At 36.0% G+C, this 24,891-nt stretch overlaps 1 protein-coding gene across 1 annotated transcript in view; it reads right to left on the bottom strand.

Annotated features, from left to right (window-relative positions):
• CEP135 (centrosomal protein 135) overlaps nucleotides 1-24,891 on the bottom strand; it is a 76,400-nt gene that overhangs the window by 40,199 nt on the left and 11,310 nt on the right. The window contains exons 6-13 of the mRNA XM_032400423.1: nucleotides 24,194-24,278; nucleotides 20,101-20,229; nucleotides 18,463-18,678; nucleotides 15,649-15,714; nucleotides 13,194-13,332; nucleotides 8,811-9,034; nucleotides 3,697-3,849; nucleotides 2,642-2,794 (exon numbers count right to left, since the gene is read on the bottom strand). Of these exons, the coding sequence (XP_032256314.1) occupies nucleotides 2,642-2,794; nucleotides 3,697-3,849; nucleotides 8,811-9,034; nucleotides 13,194-13,332; nucleotides 15,649-15,714; nucleotides 18,463-18,678; nucleotides 20,101-20,229; nucleotides 24,194-24,278 (1,165 nt within the window). The remainder of the gene's footprint in view (nucleotides 1-2,641; nucleotides 2,795-3,696; nucleotides 3,850-8,810; nucleotides 9,035-13,193; nucleotides 13,333-15,648; nucleotides 15,715-18,462; nucleotides 18,679-20,100; nucleotides 20,230-24,193; nucleotides 24,279-24,891) is intronic.

Here is a 24,891-nt window from a genome sequence, read left to right as displayed (position 1 = left end):
AATCGACTAAGCTACCCAAGCGTCCCCAGTTGATAGATTTTAAATCTGATCAGATTTCTCTCTCTGAAAGATAGACTCTGCCTTTGGTGTAAAATACAGATTTGAGAGGCTGCTGATACACTAATGCAGTTGGGAGAGAATAATGGCCAGAATGGGATGGCAGCAGGGGAACAGAAAAAAGTACACAGAGTCAAGAGAAACTAACGTAAGCTCAGGAGTCAGACTCCATCTGACTTCACCGTTAGGTGATCTTGGGCAGATTATTTAAACTCTAACTCAGAGACCACATCTGTAAGCATTAGCTATCTGAAAAGGTAATTGTGAAGATTTACTGAGATAGCCCATGTAAAAAGCACTTAGAACAGAGCCTCCCACATGAAAAGAGCTTAATAAGTGTTAAATATTATTTAAGAGGTAGCACACATAGGACTTGGTGATTAGTTGAGAGAAAAGAGCTTTATAGGAGAGAGGAGCAGTGATGACGCCTGGTTTGACAACTGGGTAGGGTAGATAGCTGAATAACAGGAAACTACTAGAGGAGGCTTAAGGATTGAGATGATTAATTTAGTTTTTAAGTAAAAGACCTACTGTAAACTCATAAATCTTGCCTTCTACAATCTAGAAAGATTCTGGTAATAGGAATTTCACTTTTTCTGAGCTTTCAGTACTACTGCATTTTAAAATCCTGTTTCTACAGTCCTTGGTCCTTTCAACAAATATGGAAAAGAATAAATCAGTAGCTTGTGCTAAACGCTGCCATATTGCACAGAAATTTTCCATTTGGTAATTTTAACACTTATTTTTATAAGAAAGCACATTCTGCAGGGCAGTATTCCAAAAGATCCCAATTAAAAATATTCCGCTGGGGTAAAATTTCAACTGAAAATGTATGACATAAAGACTACCCTTATAATGCTTAAATATTCTTATTCCTAACTTGAGCTACTAATTTCTAAGCATTAATTCAATAATACTTATTGGAAGCAAACTATGAATCCATAATAGTAACAGTAATAGCTAACGTTGAGTTCTTATAATGTTCCAAGCACTATTAAGTGCTTTATGTACATTCACACATTTTTTTGGAGATTATAAAAGAAAATATAAGATATTGCCGCTAAATAGCACACCAAAAGCACAAGCGACAAAAGAAAAAAAATACATAAACTGGACTTTATCAAAATTAAAAACTCTTGTGCTTTAAAGGACTCCATTAAGAAAATGAAAAGGCAACCCACAGAATGGGGGCAAGTACTTGTAAATCATGTATCTGATAAGGAGCTTGTATCAAGAATATATAAAATACTCTTACAGTTCAGTAACAATAAGGCAATAACCCAATGTAAATATGGGCAAAGGATCTGAATAGACATTTCTCCAAAGAAGATACACAAATGGCCAAATAAGTACATGAATAGATGCCCGATGTCATTAGCCATCAAGGAAATGCAAATCAAGACCACAGTGGATACTACTTCATACCCACCAGCATGATGATAACAAAGAAGACAGATAATAACAAGTGTTGGTGAGGATGTGGAGAACCTAGAACTCTTATACACTGCCAGTGAGAATATATATGGTACAGCTGATTTGGAAAACAGCCTGGCAGTTGCTCAAATGGCTATGGTTATCATATGAATCTAGGTATATACCCAAGATAAATGAAAACCTACATCAACAAAAAGTTGTACATGAATGTTCACAGCATCATTTTTCAAAACAGTCAAAAAGTAAAAACCACATAAATGAAAATTAAAATGTTTTCTATCTATCCATAGAATGGAATATTATTGTACAATAAAAAGGAATAAAGTATTGATACATACTACATGGATGAACTTGAAAACATTATGCAAAGTGAGAGAAGCCAAGAGATAAAAAACTACATACTAAGTGTTTCAATTATATGAAATGTTCAGAGTAGGCAAATCTGTAGAGACAGAAAGTAGTTTCGTGGTTGCCTAGGCCTGAGGAGGCTAGGGTGAAATGGAGAACCGCTGCTAATGGGTTTCAGGGTTTCTTTTCGAGGTAATGAAAATGCTCTAAAATTGACTGTGGTGGTAGGCTGAACAGGTCTATGAATATATTAAAAAGCACTGAACTGTACACTATAAATGGGTGAACTGAATGTTATGTGAATAACTCAGTCAAGTTGTTTTACATTTAAAAAAAAAGATAATGTCCTTCCACATGACGAAGGAACCTCCTATTGAGATCAGAGGTCAGTAATTTTCTCTAAAGAACCAGGTAATAAGTATTTTAGGATTTGTGGGCCACTTTCTGCTGCAAATACTCAATTCTGCCACTGCAGCACGACAGAAGCCACACAGAAAACTATGGTCCACAAATGAGCATGGTATTCCAATAACACTGACCGAAGATGCAACTTGAATTTCACAGTTTTCATGTGTCATGAAATACTCTCCTTTCTTTATTTTTTCAATGACTTAAAATGTAAAAACCATTTTTAGCACATGGTCATACAAAAACACAATGGTCTAGATTTGGTTCATGTGTCATTGTTTGCCAACCTCTTGATCTAGCTGTACATCCTAAATAGTCACTTCACAGGAAAACATAAAGGCCTCCCTTTTCCCTATAAATTACCTTTCAAAAATAAGTCAATCTTATTACTTACTTTTAACTTTTCTTTTAAAGCTTCTTTTTCTGACATAATCCTTCTTAAGTCAGATAATGCAAGTTCTTTTTCTTTTTCCATAAGACTCACAATATTATGGGAGACTGTGGTTTTGGTAGACTCTTGTCTTAGTGCACATAACTGTTCCTGAGCCTTAAAGAATTAAAAGATATAAATAAAAAACACTTTGGATATGCTCCAAAGGTAAAAAAAAAAAAAAAAAAAAAAAAGGCAAACTAAACACATACTACCTTTGCTCCCTTCCCAAATCCCAACAAAATGAGTAAAAGGATTAAAACAACAACAAAATCCCAAAAGACAAGGAGATTGAGGGGAAACGCCAGCTACAAAATTTTGGAAACCAGACAGCAGATGGGCAATGAGTAATTAACTAAGCAGACTCAAGAAAGCTGAAATCCAAGTCAATAGTGGGGAAACCCCAGAAATGAATCAATTTGCAAATGCAGATTCCAAGAAAAATCTCCAAAAGTAAGAACAGCTTTTTCAACTTGACCTTTTAACTTACATGTCCTTCTCCCTCTCTCAAAGTAGCATTAGAACCTCATGGGAAATTGGTATGGAACAAATTTAGACACTTTGCTGTGTTTATATTCACCTTGCTCTCTGACAACTGAGGCTTTGAAACTGGGCCAAGCTGTATCAATTCTCAAATTACAGGCTAAGTCCTTAATATCCAGTATCTCCAAATCGTGGGTGCTACCCACTGTTTGATAGACTCCTAACATGTCTGAATCCCAAGGATAAACTGGGCTCAGAGTCAGGCTAAGACCTGTTTCAGGTAGCTTTAGAAGTAGGAGATTATTTCTAACAGACTTAACACAGAGATAAACTGGAAGAGAAGAATAAATATGGAAAAAATTATAGAAATCTCTGCTTTGGGAACAGGACAATAACAGAAACTACTACCATACTTAGATAACTCTAATTATGAAGGAATATAACAAGGTCCATATATTACAGTAATTTAAAAGATTTATACTGGTTCCCTTATATTTAACTTGTTCTATATAATGTTGGCTTAATCAATTTCTTACTTCATTATATAAGACACTTAGTTTATCTCTTTCTGCTGTCAATAATTTAACATTGGACTGTATGTCCTCCATATGTTTTTCAAATCTTTCCAGCATACGCTGAAGTTCATCTCTTTCTCTTGTGATCAGATGAATTTCTGAGTTGTAATCACCCTGAAACATAATTTAAAAACAAGTTATCATTGTTATAATTATCACCATATGGTTGTCACAGGATGTTGGTAATGACAGTGACTGAATAATGTTAACAGACAAAAGGAACACAATTTTTTTATCCATAATGAGAGCAGCAGATGATAGAGTGCAGGCAGTACTGGGGCAAACTTCCCGGCCTTCAAATGCCCGAAAGGACCCCCCCACCCCCACCCCCCGCTGCCAATAATACCACTTGATCAGATCCTGTCAAACACTTCAACTGTCATTCTCCTGGAGTTATAATGGCAGTAACTAAAGTGTAATCCCCAGAGCAGAAGCATCAGCAGCATGTAGGAACTTGTTACACATGCAAGTTGGTGGGCCCACCCCAGACATACTAAATCAGAAACTGTGGGCATAGGGCCAGTAACCACGGTCTATCAAGCCCTCCAGGTGATTCTCACGCATGCTAATTGTTGGCAACCACTAGTTTACAACCCTCTCCAGGGAAGAGACTAGGAGGATATGTGTGTGCCTGCTCACCCAGTGTAAGTAACTATTATAGCCTAGCACATTCTTCAGTGTTTTCTGATTGAATCTAAGATCAATTTCCCAGCCACACCAACCTCCGCAACCATCCCAGCCCCAACCTATGTGAAGTCTATCTTTGCAATGAGAGAAATATAAACACTTCTACCAGGCAGTATACATTAAGGATGTTCACCAAATAAGCAAATACTTCCAACATTTCTAAAACAGGATGATGCTTATTATTTTAGTCCGATTCAACAGATCCACTATCTTCACAACTATGTGGAAAATAAAGGTGATAAATGTAGACTTGGGATCTAGGTCTTTTTTTTTTAGAGCGCGAGCAAGTAAGCGAGCGATCAGGGGAGAGGGAGAATCTTAAGCAGGTTCTACGCCCAGCACAAGCTTGACGCAGGGCTTGATCTCACAACCCCGAGGGGATGTAAGGTACCTTAATATTAAAGTACTAAATGCAGAAGCCCCAGGAAGAGATAATCTGATATATGTTAAGCATCCTGATATATGTTATTCATTATCTACTGTGCACATAACCATGTCTAATGTAGACTTGGTATCTGTGAGGTAAATTTAACCTGCCACTTGGAAGTAAGTTATCATCTTGGTAAACAAGCAAAACCAAAGCATAATGGATGAGGTCAGTTATCAGGACACCTTAAAGGGTAAGATATTTTATAGGACAAAAGCAGATTAGGGGGGTGCCTGGGTGGCTCAGTCGTTAAGTGTCTGTCTTCAGCTCAGGTCATGATCCCAGGGTCCTGGGATCAAGCCCTGCATCGGGCTCCCTGCTCCACAGGAAGCCTGCTTCTCCCTTTCCCACTCCCACTGCTTGTGTTCCCTCTCTCGCTGTGTCTTTCTCTGTCAAATAAATGAATACAATCTTAAAAAAAAAAAAAAGCAGATTAGGGTTTGAGGACTTAAGGCTTAGATAGCTATAAAAGAAAATCTGTAACCTAATTATATCTACATAAAAATATCTTACAAAAAGGAGATGGTCTGCATAGATTTTAGAAAAGGAGTACTCAGTGAATAAAGATTTGACAGTAGTGCAGATGTGGTCACTGAGCACTGGAACAAAGCAGAGCTGAGCCTTGTACTATCCCACTGCCCTGGAATCACAGAGTTTGCCCATGGCTGACAAAATTCAGCGGGCTAGGGCAAAAGCCCAGAGGGGCTCCTGGGCTCAAGGCTTGGCAGAAGTGTCACTGCTCATCCAGCTTCTCCCCCAGAGCTAAGCTGAGGACCTGGGATGGGGCGGGAGCCGGGGGTCTGGTTATAAATAAAGTTGGGACCTTAAAAAACAAAAAAGAGGGGCACCTGGGTGGCTCAGTCGGTTAAGCGTCTGCCTTCGGCTCAGGTCATGATCCCAGGGTCCTGGGATCGAGCCCCGCATCGGGCTCCCAGCTCCACAGGAAGCCTGCTTCTCCCTCTCCCACTCCCCCTGCCTGTGTTCCCTCTCTCACTGTCTCTCTCTCTCTGTGTCAAATAAATAAATAAAAAATCTAAAAAAAAACAAAAACAAAAACAAAAAAGATTTGACAGTCTATTTTCATTACTGTCTAGGTCTCAACTTAAATGTCACTTTCTCTCAGGAGTTTCTGACTCTTCAGTCTAATTTAGATCTCCCTCTTTGTATTCTTAAGAGCATTCTGAAACCTTGTATCCTTTTTTCACTAACACCTACTATAAACGAGCTTATAAAGTTATTAACATGATTAGGTGTTTAATATACGTCTTTACCACTAAAATGTAAGCTCAATGAGAGACACAGTAGGTATCCGGTCTGACCACACCTTCAGTGCCTAGCATGGTACCTAAAATGAACGAATTCTCCAACATTACTGACTGGCCTTCTTAAGCAGGAACTGTAGCTCTTTTCTAAATATATCCTATATAGACATAAATATACAGATATATTTGTGTTCATATGTAATTGTTAATAATTCCCTTTTACCATTCCATTGTTCCTGACACACACACACACACAAGCTCATGCACATACATGCACAATACTAAAGGCTACAAGCACAGAAACTATGTCTTCTTTATCTCACATCCAGTGCCTCATTCAGAGTGGGCACTTAATATGTACCTGTTGAACTGAATTTAACTTTGTACCTAGACCTGATGTGTTTTGAACCAGCAAATAATAAGGGCATGAAATATTTACTAGGAACTAGGTGTAATGCTGGGCCCTTATTATCTCATGTAACCTTTGGAAACGGGTTTCATGAAGTGAGGTAACCTGTCCAAGGTCATAAAGGCAGTTTGTGTCTCTAACTCCAAAGCCCTTTCAACTCTACTATACTTGAAACTCATGACTGGAACCATAGTGAGTATAAGCACAAGGAGAAGGAGGCAGTGCTCACGCTACACACACAATAGAGTATCAATGGGTGTATCATTGATATTAAAAATACCAATATTTTTTTCTGAGTACTGCAATCCTAAGGAAACTGTGCCTAACAGTTTGCCATAAAGCAGGATTTGAAAACTCATGTGTACCAAATCCAGCTTTAGAGGACTTTGTTGTTTGCTATGTAGTTTCTAAACATGTTTAAAATACCCAAGTTTAGGTGCAGATGCACACTTCACCCATTTCACTCACGTACACACCTACTATTCCCTGCCATTCCTGCAACTTATTACTGGAACTCTAAAATGCTCTGAACACCCTACCTTTCTAAACTTTAGAAAAGGAATTCTTGATCTGTGTCAGGTAACATTAGAACATTTTAAGAAAATACATAAGTTGAAAAGGGATAAAAGTCTCTTCTAATTTTACCAGTACCTCAAAAATACCTCATTTGTTTTTCAACTGTAAATCCATACTGAGGAGTTAAATCAAATATTTAGGTTAAAAGCTTTGAGATATTTGTCTACTCAGTTTTACTGAATAAATACGTGATTAAACTAATCAACCATTTTATGGAAGATTCTCCTATGCAATAAAGGTGATCAATTCAGTGATTCATTTTTTCTGAGTCCTAAGTATATATGGGACTTAAAAAATAACTAACACATAAATTAACTTATACAACATTTTCCCACCAATTCATTCTGCTTATAACAGATAACATAGGGTAGTGTTTTTATTAACACCTGTAAATCAAATTCAGCCATTAGTCAATGAAGTTAAAAAACAGTCCAATCAGAAAACAACCCCAAACCATCTGACAATGGACACAGGATCTTCAGGAAAAAAAATGATGAAACTAGTAAACTCAGCCAAGTCTGAATTTTTTCTAACCTATTATCTTCATGTATATGTCACAGTGACTTGATATTTTTAAACATTTGAAATTAAATGTTTTTGAGTTTTAATTTTAGTCCCAACTTCCCCTAATTTTATCTAGTGTGTAGATAATGTTAGAATCATAAGCCTCCAGGACTCCTATAGCTCCGAAGCTTAAAAAAAAAAAAAGAAAAACATGAATGAAGAAGTCAAATGATACTCAAAACACTGAAAATAATTAAGACCTAAAATAGAGATACATGATTTTAATCTCTCAAGAAACATGGTTAACTTTACCAACTTATAAATGTGTTGTAGCAGACAAATGTGAAGACCTGCCCTGCATGCACTTCCACGCTCTACCTGCTCCTGTCGAGTGGTTAACATGGAAGATGTCTGGTGTGCACAATGTGACCAGCCTTTCTGACTGGTCCAAGGCTGGGAATAGCAAGAAGCCATGTCATCTGCCATGTGGATGAAGCCACTCTGCTTTGAGAGAAAATGCAGCTGATACCAAGAGTAAAGGATAGAAAGAAAGGAAACGTCCAGTAGCATGAATTACTAGTTCCAGTTTCTGGAAGCCCAGATGTCCCTGTACTTACCCTACATACGTAATGAACTATTCATCTTTCCTTAATTTCCAAAAATCAGTATGTTATGCTTTGTTCTTAAGTAGTTTTCCTAATAAATGCAATGTTTCTACAGTACAGGTCGTGTAAAAAAAAAAATCAAAATTAAGAAAAACCTTTTTTTTGAGAGAGAGTAAGTGCATACATGAGTGAGGGGGAGGGGCAAAGGGATAGAGAGGAAGACTCTTAAGCAGGCTCCATGCCCAGCGAGGAGCCCGACTCGGGGTTCAATCTCACGACCCCGTGATTATGACACGAGCCTTTAAAATCAAGAGTCTGATGATGCTTAACCAACTGAGCCACCCAGGTGCACCACCCCACACTTTTAAGTAAGCGCCACATCCAGCACAGAGCCCTAGGCAGGGCTTGAACTCATGACTCTGAGATCAAGACCTGAGCTGAGACCAAGAGTCAGATGTTTAACTGAATGAGCCACCCAGGCGCCCCAAGAAAAACTTTTAAAAAACAAATATTATAAGTTATATTTAATATAATAGTCACATCAGAAAAGTTTGTTCATAAAGACACACTTTTGATTATCAATCATCCTTAAAAAGAGATATTACCTTTTCTAGTGTTTTAAATATTGGAATTTTTTCACGTGTAGAATAATTTGTAGAGCAAGATCTTCGCTGTATTATATGTTGGAGTCTTTCTAGCTCTTTCTTATAAAAATCTCGTTCTTCTTCTATACCTTTCAGAAATGTATCTAAACGAGAGGGTGACTTGTCTCGACGTTTTATTCCATGTTCTAGCCTCATCCTTTCAACTTCCAGAGTAAGTTCTCTTTCTGTAAATTAAAGTAATTAAATATTAAAAGTGTTGCATATAAATTATACAATTACCCAAATACATTATATCAATAAGTTTTAGAATACAAGCTAAAAATCATTAACTTTTGTATATCACCTAGCACTGGCTGATATCAAAGAGGTAAATATTGAGAAAAATGAAGAAAAAGAGCACAAATTACATTAAAAGTTTAAATAAAATCTAATAAGTCAAAGTCCTCCTACTTCTGTCTTCTCACAAGGTTGGTATCATTTAGTACTATAGAATGAATAAACTACCACATGGTACTTTCTGGTGACCTGAAAATGCATTAAAAGAAAATTTATCTAAAAGCAATTAATCATAATATGCATGATTTTTAACATTAAGTTTGAATTTAATATAATATTACACAAAGAGATCAAAACAACTCATCTTTCTCCAAATAAGTACAACTATTAACTTTTACAACAAAAGTTACCTTTTCATGAGTCACAAGTACACTAATACTGGTAATTTCACATGGTTCAATCTAATTTAACTCTGAGGCATGAAATGATTTTCAAGACATATTCTGATTTACTCATCTCTTCTTTCATTCATTTGACAGGTATTTATGGAGCATTTACTCTATGCCCAGCACTAGCTAAGAATACACGTATGAAAAATATAGCTAAGGTCAAACAGTTACTCTGTGTAGTGGGATAAAATCTACAAAAGAATAGCATGCAATGCAATCTGGAGGATGAATTGGCAAATTCATCCCAAGGAATGACCAGAGAGGTAAGAAGAAAGTAGGAGAGTGGGAAGGAATGGGCTACTGGGTTAAATGCTAAGAAGTCAAATAAAGTAATGAATGAAAAGTGTCCACTGCATTTAGCATAATGGGGATGAGAGAAGCCCTTCCGAGAGTAGCTCAGGTGGGGACAGAAGCCAACTGGAGCAGATTGAGGAGCTAAAGGGTAGTAGTGATCAAGCAGAAACAGCAAATGTGGATGACCTTTCAAAATGTTAAAACTGTGAAAAAGAAAAAGGGTGGCTGGAGGGGAATGGGTCAAAGTTTTTGTTATAGAATGGGAAAAGGGTAAGCATGGATTTGTTGTTTAAATTTCAGTTAGTTAGCATACAGTGTAATATTAGTTTCAGGTGTACAATACAGTGATTCAACACTTCCATACATTACCCAGCACTCATCAAGACAAGTGCACTCCTTAATCCCCATCACCTATTTCACCCATCCCTCCACCTACCTCCCCTCTGATAACCAGCAGTTTGTTCTCTTGAGTTGAGTCTGTTTCTTTTTTCTTTTCTTTAAAGATTTTTTTAAGTAATCTCTACACCCAATGGGGGGGCTCTAACTCACAACTCTGAGATCAAGAGTCACATGCTCTTCCGACTGAGCCAGAGAGGTGCCCCAAGAGTCTGTTTCTTTGCCTCTTTTTCCCTTTGCTCATTCGTCTTCTTAAATTCCATACATAAGCGGGGCGCTTGGGGGGCTCAGTCGGTTGGGCGTCTGCCTTTGGCTCAGGTCATGATCCCAACGTCCTGGGATCGGGTCCTGCATTGGTCTCCCTGCTCAGCGGGGAGTCTGCTTCTCCCTCTTCCTTCTACCCCTCACTCCTGCTTGTGCTCTCTCTCAAGTAAATAAAATCTTAAAAAAAAAAATCCCACATGAGTGAAATCATATATTCATCTTTCTCTGACTTATTTCACTTAGCATGATATTCTCTAGCTCCAACTATGTCATTGCAAATGGCAAGATTTCATTCTTTTTTATGGCTAATATTCCATGGTATACAGATACACATTTTCCTCATCCACTCTTCAGTCGATGGGGCACTTGTGCTGTTTCCATAATTTGGCTATTGTAGATAATGCTGCTATAAACATCAGGGTGCATGTATCCCTTTGAATTAGTATTTTTGTGTTCTCTGGGTAAATACCTAGTAGTGCGATGGCTGGATTATAGGGTAGTTCTATTTTTAACTTTTTGAGGAAGCTCCATACTGTTTTCCACAGTGGCTGCATCAGTTTGCATTCCCATCAACAGTACAAGAGGGTTCCCCTTTCTTCACAGCCTCGCCAACACCTGTTGTTTCTTTTGTTGTTGATTTTAGCCATTCTGACAGGTGTGAGGTGATATCTCACTGTAGTTTTGACTTGCATTTTCCTGATGGCAAGTGATGATGAGCAGCTTTTCATGCATCTATTGGCCATCTGTATGTCTTCTTTGGAAAGATGTCTATTCATGTCTTCTACCCATTTTTTAAATGGATTATTTCTTTTTCAGGTGTTGAGTTTTATACGTTCTTTATATATTTTAGATACCAATCCTTTGTCAGATATGTCATTTATAAATATCTTCTCCCATTCTGTAGGCTGCTTTTTAGTTTTGTTGATTGTTTTCTTTGCTGTGCAGAAGCTTTTTATTTTGATGTAGTCCCAGTGGTTTATTTTTGCTTTTGTTTTCCTTGCCTCAAGAGACATATCAGGGTAAGTATGTTTAAATGCCAATGGACAAAAACAGTACAGACTTAAGTTATAGAAAAGAGATAATTAATATGCGAGGTTTTAAAATTAGAAAGGACAGGACCCAGAGAACATTCGGAGGCAGTGGCCTTTCCTACGAAGGACATACTTCCATAGTAACAGGAAGGAAGATAAAAATGGACAGTTTAAGATCTTGGGACAGGAAAATGACAGAAAGCCTCACTGATGGCTTCCATTCTCGTAGGGAACCTGAAGATCGCCCACTCGGAATGGGAGGTGGAATGAGAGTCATAGGCTTATTGAGAATGGAAAACATTTGAAATGTTCCCTGCAGAGAGTAGGAGATCAAGTGGTAAGAAATATAGAGTAAGATTTCCATACATCACTGAGTGCTGGACCATCTAATTTACAGTGCTACTGATGTGTTTGGTGCACACACAAGCAGTACTTAGTTGCTCATGTGCAAATGTGTAGAAAGTAAATATTTTGGTTGACCTGTGGTTGGATTTTTGGTAGGCTGGTGCATTTGCAACACAGAGAAGCAGGGAGTTTCAGATATGAAAGATCACACTGAAATGATAGGTCACAGCTAGGTATGAAAGGAAGTAAATTACAAACTTTTATACATAGGTCTAAGCACTTTAATGTATTAACCCATTTAATCCTCAGAAAAATCTTTTGGGTAAGTGCCATAATTAACCCCATAGACAGGGAAACTAAAGCATAGAGAGGTTAAGTAATGTGCTCAAGTCATAAAGGCAGTGAGTGGAGAAGGGGTCAAACAGATTATCCATATGGATGCTGAAGAGCCTAGGATATAGCCTCTTTTTAACACAGCACACTGGCTTTCTTTTACTTCTGAAGACACATGGGGCTTCTGCTCTTAACTAATCTCTACACCCAACGGGGGAGCTCTGCTCTTGACAGCACCGCCCTTCTGCTCTTGCCGTTCCCTTTGTCTGGAAAAACTGCCCCAAATCTTCATTTGGCTGGTGTCTTGTCTCTGAGACCTTGGGTTAGTCAATCTCTAGCATATCTTCCCCCATTTTCATACCTCTTATCATCTAAAATTGGCTTTTTCACTTATGTGCTACTAATTTGTCCAACTGGAACAAAGGCTCCACAAGAGCAGGGACCTTGCGTATTTTGTTTACCATCATATACCCCAGTACCCAAAACAGAGCCTGGCACACGAAAGGCTCATAAACATTTGTCAAATAGAATGGATGAGAGGATGAATTCTTACATGTTTCTTAAACTAACTTATTTAGGGCTGATACCTGGCAGAAAGTTGCCCTACTGGGAGAAAGAGAGAAAGAGAATGTGTTCTTTCAGGTGATACAAGTGCATCTCCTTATAAAGATTCTGCATTTCAATTTTTCACCATTTCAGAAGTTTTCCTCTTAGTCTTAATTAATTCTATTATCTGCTTCAAAAAAGCATATACTTCTATTGGAAAATACTCAAGCAGGGTTCCCTGTACCAACTAGTCAAAATATAAAAGAATCCTGTAAGGTCATTGAAGACTTTCCACTCTATCTACAGCATCCAGTATGGTTTCTGATATATTAACAAGCACTCTACAAATATTTATTGAATGAATGAATGAATGAAAGATAATCTACTAAGAAAAATAATATGTCAAGAGGAAATAACACATTTTAAGTTATCAACATTTTATATTTTACCTGTAACTGCAAAACTTTCCATTTTTTTGTTAAGTCTTTGCTTTTCTTGTTCAAGCTGATGAACAACAGTTTCCAGGTCTGACTTTATAAGTAGTTCATCACTCAGTCTCTCCTTTTCTTTATGGCATAAGTTTAATTCCTGCAAATTTTAATACTATAATTAAGATTTCTAACCACTTGATAAAATATTATAGAACTTAAAGTAGATATTTTGGTAAGTACATTTAATTAAGAGTAAGTCATAGACACACTTTTAGTTAGTCAAATATATGGGTTCAACTAAAGTTAATTCTCAACTGTGGCTAAAAGGACCATAAAACCCAAATATGAATAGGGCTCCTTTCTGAGTAGAATTACTAGATTTTATTTTCTCTTAATTTGTTTAGCATACTGTCTACTTTTTAAAATGAGTATGTACTTGTGCAATAAAAAGTTTTAAAGCCTTTTTATTTTTAAAAGAAGGCGGAAGGAAGCCATAGTGCTCTCAGACTATCATAGGTATCAGTAACTATGCTGGTTATTGTCTCAGGCTCATCTGCACAATGGGGATAAGAGCAGTATTTGGACCGAGGACTCACTGGTGAGGATGAAACTAAGGATATGAAGCACTCTGCACAGTGTCTAGAACATGGCAAGTGCTTAATAAATGCTAGCTATTAATATCATTAGTATTTATCTTAAAAATACATAATATCATACTAATGAAAACAATAAGAAAGGTCAGAAAGTAACTATAGCATCTGACTGTCATCCAATACTACTGAGACTTGGTCAGAGTCCGAGACAAGCATTACGAATCACACTCAACTGTTTATAGCATACATACAATGCAGCGAACAAAAATTCCTGCCCTCACAGAGTTTACACTGTCAGTAAAAACATCATCAAAACATCTACTTTCTGTTTACTGACCTCATGGAAGATTTTCACAATATCTATGAGACTCAAGAGTAGACAACATCAAAAAAAAAAAAAAGAGTGGACATTTATCAGGTTTAGTTAATTCAGTTATTTAATACTGAATTGAGTAGCTGCAAGTGAATAAAAAGGAAGCCACTGTGATTCACAGTGAGCATATAAAAGTCAGCAAGTATTCAAGCACCTACAGTGTGGCAGCATATCACAATAACTTCATTTTTTAATTTGCCTTATGCCACCAGAACATTGCTGCTATACTGTATAAGACTATAAATAATAAGAAAACTTGAAAATTAGTATTAGTCTTAGTTTCCAATCTTAAAAGAAACTCATCCAATTTAATAAGCTATTTAAAAAAAATCCCCAATCATCTTTTAGGTGACCACCCAGGAGTTTCTAACTGGAAGCAAGGCATGACTATAGAACTATACGCTACATCTAGGCTTATGCTGGGACGATTACTATTTTTCTTATTTGAAGAAGACTACCAGAACAAATATTATCTAGAAAGATGGTTTTCACTACCAAACAAAGCTATTTTTATAAAAGAGGACTGAATGTTTTGGTTTTTTTTTTAAGATTTTATTTTTAAGTAATCTCTATACCTGACATGGGGCTCAAACTCACAATCCTGAGATCAAGAGTCATGCGCGCTCTAGAGGCGCCTGGGTGGCTCAGTCAGTTAAGTGTCCAACTCTTGATTTTTGCTTAGGTCATGATCTTAGGGTTGTGAGATTGAGCCCTGCAATGGGCTCCTATCTGTTTGTTATCCTCTCCCAGACTCTATCCTTCCCCCCACTCACATACACACGTGCTCTTTCTCTAAAATAAATAAATAAAAAAATCTTAAAAAAAAAAGTTGCATGCCTCAACTGAGCCAGCCAGGTACCCCAGATTGAGTGCTTTTAATAAAAGTCAACAATTTTAACAAGTAATTACCAATTTCTAATTTTAATATTAGTAAACTTACAAGTCATGAAGTAGTTAAAAGAATACAAAATTCCTAACAGGTTTTCCAAATTCAAATTTAACTTGCCATCTACTGTATATAAAATTAAAGAATTATAAAAATAGAAATGAAATTAAATACATCCATACAGTGGAATATTACCCAGCCATAAAAAGGAAGTACTTGGATACATGCTACAACAAGCATGAAACTAGAAAACACTGTGCTAAATCAAAGAAGCCAGACACAAAAGGCCACATATTGTATGATTCCATTGGTATAAACTGTCCAGAATATGCAAGTCTATAGAAATACAAAGATTAGTAGTTGTCAGAGGCTGAGCAGAGGAAAAGGGGGAGGGACTGCTAAATGGGTATGACGTTTCTTTTTGGAGTGATGAAAATGTTCCTTTACTTGATGGTCAGAATGGCTGCAGTACTTCATAACTACACCAATACCAATGAAATAAATGCTTAAGAGTGAATATTATAACGTGTAAATTATATCTCAATTAAAAAATATATGTAAAATACAGCATGCAAATTTTCTTACCAAAAGTTCTGGCAATTTAACATGACATCTACTTACCAGTTGAAGTTTTGCCATTGTTTCTTCAAGATCCCGCATTTCAGAAAGCTTTCTTTTAATCTCTTTCTAGGAATAAAAAACTTATTAGGTACAGACCTAAAAGTCAAGAATATTTATCACTAAGTCACAATGCAAATAAGACCAAGTCATTTTTTTGAGTAGTCTTCCTTCTCAGCAGTGAGATGGGAGGTTTTAGCTGTTTTAAGGCTCAGTTTCAGTGAAGAGGAGACAAAGTCCAGGCTTCTCTTTAATTTCTTGGTATCCTGAATGCTTATAGGGAGCTATTTGTAACATCTGAAACAAGAGGGCCCACTTAAAAACCTATTTTGCCTATATACTTGCAGGACCTTCCTTGAACCTTGATTTTTGGGCTCTTCTTATGGCACTGTCATTTCCTAATTTTCCTATCTTATTTGATTTCCCTCCACCTGCTACTACCAATGTGGAACCTCTATACAGCAAATAAGAGCACCGAATGCCAATATTAAAATATTTTGACCCAACAGGAATCTTTTGCAAGCCAAACTGTCATTCTTGAGCACTGCCAATGGGACCTGAGAAGCTATGTTCAGTATGTTGTGTGCATGAGCAGAGAAGATGTAAAAGAAGTGGAAAAAGAGAGGAATGAGATATAGGAATGTTGCAATGAAACTAGAGCCACCAAAAATTAAAACTGCACTAATTATGTTCTTCATTTTTTTTAAGTTTATTTTTTTTAGTAGTCTCTATACCCAATGTGGGGCTGGAACTCATGACCCTGAGATCGAGAGTCACATGTACTTCCAAATGAGCTAGGCAGGCACCCCTATATTCTTCATTTTCAAGACTCTTTTGGCTATCCTGGGGCCCCTTGAGATTTTATAATTTTTTTCCATTTCTATAAAAAATGCCATTGGGATTTGGATAGGGATTGTACTGAATCTGTAGACTGCTTTGGGTACCATGGACATTTGAACAATATTAAGTCCTCCAATCCATGAACATAGGATGTCTTTCCATTTATTTCTGTCTTATTCAATTTTTTTCAAGAATGTTTTATAGTTTTTAGCATACGGTCTTTCACCTCCTTGGTTAAGTTTATTCCTAAGTTATTTTATTCTTTTTGATGCTATTGCAAATGGGATTATTTTCTTAAATTTCCTTTTGGATTTTAATTATTTGCATATTGAAACAGACCTGATTATTGTGCATTTTGTATCCTGCAACTCTGCTGAATGTATTAGTTCTATTTTTTTGTGAAATCTTTAGGATCTTCTACATACAAGATCATGTCATCTGGAAACATAATTTCAGTTCTTTCTTTCCAATTTGGGTGCCTTTTATTTCTTTTTCTTGCCTAACTGCTTTGGCTAGGACTTCCAGTACTACACTGAACGGAACTGGTAAGAATGGGCATACTTGCATTGCTGCTGATTCTAGAGGAAAAGCTTCAATCTTTCACCACTGGGTATGATATACTGTGGGCTTTTCATATATGGCCTTCATTATGTTGAGGTATGCTACTTTTATTCCACTAATTAGTGGAAATGACATTGTACAAAATTGATTCAATGATGTAGAATACTGATCCTCAGACTAGCTTATATCCATTCCTGGGATAACATAAATACTTCCCAAGTATTATGTAAAACTACTGTATACATGCAGTTTTAATGTATCCATATCTGGATTCTTAATTTGCATGTACAGTCCTTTTTAAGAATTATCTACCTGAAAACCTGTGTGTGGTCTAAGTATCTCATGATCTTTCCTCTCTCACCTTCCCTTTCACAACTGTTTTCCTCCCACTTTTTAAAGCAAAGTCATGCATCTAATGTCACTCAAAATATGAAAAATTTTTGAAGCACCAAACAAAAAAATAATCGAAGTTTATGAAAGATATGTATTAAGAAATGTATTAATAAGATATGTATCTTATTAAGAGATGTATTTCCAATAAAATTTTACTTTTTAATTCAGTAAGTATCAACATTTGTGCTGTATTTGTCACTTTGATCCACTAATTACTAATAATTATAATGATAACACTATTCAAGGGAAAATGTTAACACTTTGAACCTTGTAGTCAAAGGACATTTTTTAAAGTAAAAAAATTTCTAAATAAATAAATGCTTTCAATTTATGTATTTTTTTATTGCAGATATGTTTGATAGGGTGATCATGAAAAGATATCCAAGCATAAATATATTAAAATAGGATAAAACTTTGTGAAGATTTCAAGAAGAAAGGGTCATTTAGCTATATTTAAAAGAACGATGTGACAGTTTAAGAGATCAATACTTACAATACACTGGAAATTACATCTTTCATATCTATTTATTTACTCATTATTATTTTTAAAAGATTTTATTTTTAAGTAATCTCTACACCCAACTTGGGGCTCGAACTCACAATCCCGAGATCAAGAGTTGCATGCTCCTCCCACCACACCAGCCAGGTGCCCCCTTTCATATCTATTTAAACTTAAAGATGAAAAATGTTAGCTACCAACTTAAAAATGTGTAAGGACATACACTATTTCAGAAAATACTTTTAAAGGGAACATGAGCACAGAATGACACAGAGGACAAACTTCCAAAGCTCACTCACAATGCAGAGATGAAAATCTTGAGGGAAAATAGGACAAAATCTGGAGAGCTATCCTAAGAAAAGGTGTGCTTCAGAAACATACCCAATTTTAGAGAGTGTGAACGACACTTTGGGAAAACTGGAATTATGAAACAAACAAACCAAAAGACCAAATCAGATATCAAAGGGGCTTAAGCTCGCGATGTTCCAGGAGGATTAACAAATGCTCCCACAACCTAGACATACCTTTGCTTCCTCAAGTTCTTTATCGGCAGTCTCAAGCACTTCTTCTTTATGTCTTTCTAACTGCTGTGCTAACTGATCTATTTCAGTTAATTCCTGGCAGAGTTTTTCATTTTTGTTACTTAGATTAACAACTTCAGTAGTCACTGTTTCCTTGGTTTCCATAAGTTCCTGTATATGCTTCTCCAGGTCTTTATTAGCTCGCTGAAGAAAGTCAACCTAAATTGAATTTGTAATTCACAGGTATATGAATTGGAAAATTATCCTAAATACTGGACTTCCAAAAATATTTCAAAATACCATATTTTTTAAAATACTGAACATTTAAACCAGAGCTATTTTACATTTGTAATCTTACGCTGCTTTGATTCACAAAACTGACAATGTGGGGTGTAATAAAAATACTAGCCATTGGCTTCCAATTTTTAAACGTGGAAGGAAAGGAAAAGCAAAACATTTGTGTGAACTTTTTCCCAACAGAGAGTTCTAAAATTACGACAAGAATATCACTACCATGATACTACTACTCTAGACTGTGCTGTCCAATACAGCAGTCACTAGTATCCACATGTTCATACTGTGGCTCGTCTGAACTGAGATGCGCTATAAATATAAGATAGACACAAGATTCCAAAGACTTGGTGCAAAAAAGAAAGAATGTAAAAGATCTCAACATCAATTTTACAACATTAATTATACATTGAAATTATATTTTGGATATACTGAGATAAATACATTATTAAAATTAATTTCACCTCTTTCTTTTTACTTTCTTAATCTAGTTACTAGAAAATTTTATAGTTTCATGTTTTACATTTTGATCTGAGATTCATTTTCTTTTCTTTTTTTTAAGTGGGCTCCATAGAATCTTGAACTCATGACCCTGGGATCAAGACCTGAGCTGAGAGCAAGAGTCGGTCAGACACTTAACCAACTGAGTCACCCACGTGCCCCTAGAAAATTTTAAATTACATTATGTGGCTCATATCATATTTGTATTGGATAGCACTGCTCTAGAGCTACTGCTGATATTCGTGATTTACTCTATTTTGGTTACAGCCCAGGCAGCAACAACATGTCTAAATTTCTAAAGGTAACATAACATGCTTTATATAACTCTCGTGTTCTTTTACTCTTAGGTCAAATGCATGGCAAGGGAATCTATTACATGTTTAGCTTTTATATTTCTTTTTAAAAATCTTTTCTTTTTTTACATTTTTATAAAACAAACAAAAGTTTTGAAAATAAAATCAAAAAGAATATCTCATCACACAAAGATAAACTGTTAGTATACTTTGGTGTATTCTCTTCCAATGTTTTCTCTCTCCAAGTTCATATGCACATTTTTAAAAAGCAAACTGAACATCACTTGTGTCTACAGTTTATTCTCCTCTTTTAAATATTTAACATTATGGTGTATGTATTTTTCTGCCTCATTAAATATTCTTTTTTTTCATTATATATTCTTTAAAAACATGATTTTTTAATAGCCGCATCCTATTTCTGGATACTCTGGCTCTATCAAAATTTTCCTATTGTAAATAATACACTACTGAACTCTGTCACTTTTACAAATCCATGGACTGTTATAAACACTTAATGATTATATATACTCAGTGAAATAATTATGAAAGTCATTACCTGAATATTTAAATGAGCAATAAGTTTTTCATTGGTTTTATTTCTAGTCTCCAGAGAGAGAATATCAGGGGAACGGCCACTGTCCAATGCTACTGATAGTCGTTCTATCTCTCGTTCTCTTAGCTCAATCTGAAAACATAAAGTCATGTTATCACTTAAAAAAATCTGCTTTGAACTGAAATAACACTGTACAAACACTTATTTGGATATACTTTCATTTTTCTTATGTTTCACAGTGTGTACAAGAGATTAACATTCATATATGTACCATATTATGAAATACATATACACAAGCAAAAATAAACACAGAAAATTTCAAAATAATGTCAACAAAGCTTTCATAAGTATTTCTTTTTTTTTTTTTTAAACATTTTATTTATTTATTTGACAGAGAGATAGCACAAGTAGGCAGAGTGGCAGGCAGAGGGAGAGGGAGAAGCAGGCTCTCTGCTGAGCAGGGAGCCGGACGTGGGGCTCGATCCCAGGACCCCAGGATCATGACCTGAGCCGAAGGCAGCTGCTTAACCGACTGAGCCACCCAGGCGCCCCTCATAAGTATTTCTATTGAATAGATTCTTCCCAATTATTTTTAATTTTTGTTTTTTTTCCCCCTCCCTCCTCCATAGATTAGGCAATGTTTATATAAAAAGAAACTACTGGGGGCGCCTGGGTGGCTCAGTCGGTTAAGCGACTGCCTTCGGCTCAGGTCATGATCCTGGAGTCCTGGGATCGAGTCCTGCATCAGGCTCCCTGCTCAGCGGGGAGTCTGCTTCTCCCTCTGACCCTCCCCTCTCTCATGCTCTCTGTCTCATTCTCTCTCTCAAATAAATAAATAAAATCTTAAAAAAAAAAAAAAAAAGAAACTACTAGGTACTAGAACTGAGTCTGAGCTACTTCAGTGCCTGGCGGAATAAATGTAGAATGAACAAATGGATGTAGGACACAAAGAATTGCTACTGAAACTCAATATGGAAAAGGATAGGAAGTTGGGGTGAATTTAATTATTATTTAGAAAACAACACACATAAAATCACAGAGAGCACTATCAACCATGAATTCACACTTATTCACATTCATGAATTTGGAAAAACCCAAACACTTTACAGCTTTGGGTTTTGCAGCTTTTGTTTTTTCAAAAAAATTGAAAACTAAAACCAAGCATTCAATTCAACAATTATGGAGCACAATTTTTGGTATATGAAGATGAGTAAAATATGGTCTCTGACTTTCAGGAACACAGCTTTACAGGGAAAACTAGCAAGTAAACCAATAATTGCTATATAATATGTTGTTCAATGGTAGAATAAAGTAAAGAGGTATATGGCACCAAAGAAGTTAAAGGAATAAAAGGATTTACTCTCCATGATATATTCATATGCCTATTGAAATTAGTGAAGGCTTTATCAAATACATATGCCCAAAAAGGTTATAAATGATGCTATGAAGAGAAGAAAGGAGGAATGTTTCAGGCAGTGACACAGAAGTATAAAGCCACATGGTATGATTGAAGGAGCAGAAATGGCTCAGTAAGACGATCAGTAAGACGATTGTAACGTGCAAGGGAACTTATGGTGGGTCTGAAGAATCAGGCAGGAATTAATTATGTTAAGCTCTGAATACTTTGCTAAGGAGAAAGATTGCTCTGGATTAAAAGATGAATAAGAATAAAGCCAGAGGAAGGGAACCTACTGGAGGAATGTATGAGAAATGAATAAGGCATAAAACAGTAGATAGGTTAAAGCAGAAAAAGTAAGTTTACAAAGTACTTAGAAGTGACAGAACTTGGTAAGTGGTATGTGAAGGGAAGAGAATGAGATCTAGAAAGACTACAGAATGTTGGCTTGGGCAGATGGTGATGCTACCAACCAAAGTAGAGAATATAAGAGGGAAAACAGATTTGAGGCAGAAGATAACAAGTTTAGTACTAGGTATATGGTATGAAGAGCTTTCATCCAAGTGGAAACGCCCAGTATGAAATTGGATATATGGGTCTGGAGCTCTATAGAGATTTGAGCCAGAAAGACTGAAAAGTCATTAACTACAGGGAATATCTTAAACCAAGAGAGTAAATGAAACCTTCTGAGAAAATATACCGGGAAAGGAGAAGGGGTCAAAGACAAGATCCTGAAAAACAGTAACATTTCAGGGAACAGGTACAGGAAATAAGCAAAGAAGAAATGATGATAGATTTTTAAAAAAGGGAAAATTGAAAGAAAATGAAAGCATTTTAAAGAGAAATTATCAATAATGACAAATACTACAGAGGAGTCAAGAAAATAAAGACTAAAGTATCCTTTTGGATCTAGCAATTAATGTCACTGGTGTCATTAACTAGACCAATTTATGTAATGGGAGGCAGAAGCCAGAACGCAATAGGACAGCAGGAGGTGAAGAAGTGGAGACAGAAGAGTAAGATACTCTTTAGAGAAGTTTGCATGAGGGAGGAGAAGGCATCAGCAAGAGGGAGAGGTAATTAAAGGAGATCTTTTTAGGGGAGGTTAGTAACGACCATAATAGCACCTCTTTCTAGGACAGTTAGGGAGATTAAAAGCATTACTAGTTGTAAAGTGGCCATTTAAGTGTTTGTTAAAGAAGGAAAAAATATCAATGAAAGCAAAAAAAAGAAGAAGAGGGCTGCCTGGGTGGCTCAGTTGTTGGGCGTCTGCCTTCAGCTCAGGTCATGATCCCAGTGTTCTGGGATCAAGCCCCAGGTCTGGCTCTCTGCTCAGTGGGTAGCCTGCTTCTCCCTCTCCCTCTGCCACTTCCTGCTTGTGCCCTCTTTCTCTCTCTCTCTAATAAATAAATAAAATCTTGAAAAAAAAAAAAAGAAGAGAGGAAATAGAGCCAAGAGCACAGGTACAAAGACTAAGCCTTAAATAGGAAGAATGCCACACTACCCATTAAGTCTGGAGAGCCTCAGTGTGAACATTGCTAATTTTAAAGGTAGAAACAAAGTTGAGACAAGGTGATATCTTGAGGAGGGTATTTATTATAGGCTGGGGAAAGAGCTTGCAGAGAACAGCAACATTTGGAATACAAACTGAGAAAAACAGAACAAACTTAAGCAAAAAAACCCAAAAAACAAAAACCAAACACCCAGATAGGCAGCAGAGTTTCAATGAGAATGATCAGGCTATTTTCTCCAAACACCTCAACTACCTCACAGAGATTACCAAGATTGGTCAGCTTATGTTCATAAAGTACTTGGGGAAAATGTGATGAAAGTGTGATTATAAATTGAAAAATACCAACAATATTCAACTTATGCATATTTGATATTTTCAATCTCTCTCCATATTATAAGTTTTTTGGTTGATGTGATCACAATTCCTTTTTACTCCATTTTTATTCAAATATCTTCAAAGTACTTTACAAACTTAACAGTTATACCAACACATAAGTTACATTTATATTTGTATGTGCAGATCACTTCACTCCAAAAAAAATGCAGTCACATGCAGAAAATGAAAAAACGTGTTACCCAATTTAAGCTTCAATAAGCATTTTAAGAAAGCAAGCCTGTAATTATACAAATCAGAATTTAGCCAAACACCAGCAGAAGGTATGAAAGAATAAAGCTTATTACGGTTATGATCTAACCCTGCATATATTAATTCCCCTGCTTCTTCAGAAAACTCTTTTACTAGTTCTTTAGCGAAAACACACAACAAATATGGTGCCACAAAAGAGTAACTATCAAGAAGACTTATGTTCCAAATAACAAAATCTACAGTAACAGTAAAAAAATTATTTATGTTACCACTGTAAAGCATAATACACTTCAGTAAAATACCTCCCAAGATGAAAACAAGTAATATGGTTACAATATTTGGGGAGACAGATGATTCACCTAAAGAAACCAAAAAAAACTAGTATTTGCCTCAATGCATAATGGACTGGACTATTTGCTCTAAAGCCATCTAAGCCACTCCAGCTATTATCTCTATTAACAAATTGGTGGAAAAGATAAAAGCTGTATAAAAATTCAGTATCAGTAATACCAAATATAACCCAACTTTATTTACAATCACGGCATACCCATCTCAACAATGCAATCATGCATCCCTGTTATGGAAGTAAATAAAAATCCTACCTGCTCCGTATAATCTCTCAGTCCACTTTCCATCATTGCTAACTTTTCTTGTAACTGGTGGACTTCCAGCTGCAGTTCTTGAATTCTGAAACACATGTATAACTAATGTCAATATACTTTTTTAAGAAATACAAAAAAAAACAAGAAATGAAACTAGATATGTTCTCCTATAAATTCTCTATTTTCTATTTCTCAATAAGGTATGAAGTACTGTACCAAAGGGTTCCAAACCACATCATAAGGAGAGTACATCATCTTGGAGATATAATTTTATAAGAATAAAGAAACTGAGTGTTAAATAATTTGAAATTCAGATACATTATGCCTACTGTTGCATTTTGATCCTTAAAACTCTTTGAGGTATTGCTGCCAATTCTTAGGTTCAGGAAACTAGAGGGTCTAGCCCAGAATTCACATTCTGAAGTGAAATAAGGGACTAAAGTTTGTCTTCTGACCCTAAATGACCCTGTATTTTCTAATGAACTACCCTGCAATCCTGGAGAAAAGAAAAATATCAAGAAATACTATAATTTACCAAATAACTACAGCAAAAACCTACTCCTTTCTGGAACTTGTTAATTCTAACAAAATCAAGATTTGTCCAAATTATCTCAATTCTACAACTATCCAAATGTATTTATATTACATCAAACTTTGCCAAACATTAACATAAATATGACATAACCACTTTCATATTG

The sequence above is a fragment of the Phoca vitulina genome, unplaced genomic scaffold (assembly GCF_004348235.1).
Source record: "Phoca vitulina isolate PV1807 unplaced genomic scaffold, GSC_HSeal_1.0 scaffold3, whole genome shotgun sequence".
Taxonomy (NCBI): Eukaryota; Metazoa; Chordata; class Mammalia; order Carnivora; family Phocidae; genus Phoca; species Phoca vitulina.
Note: the sequence above shows the minus strand (reverse complement) of the source record. Positions and strands in the feature narration are given on the sequence as shown.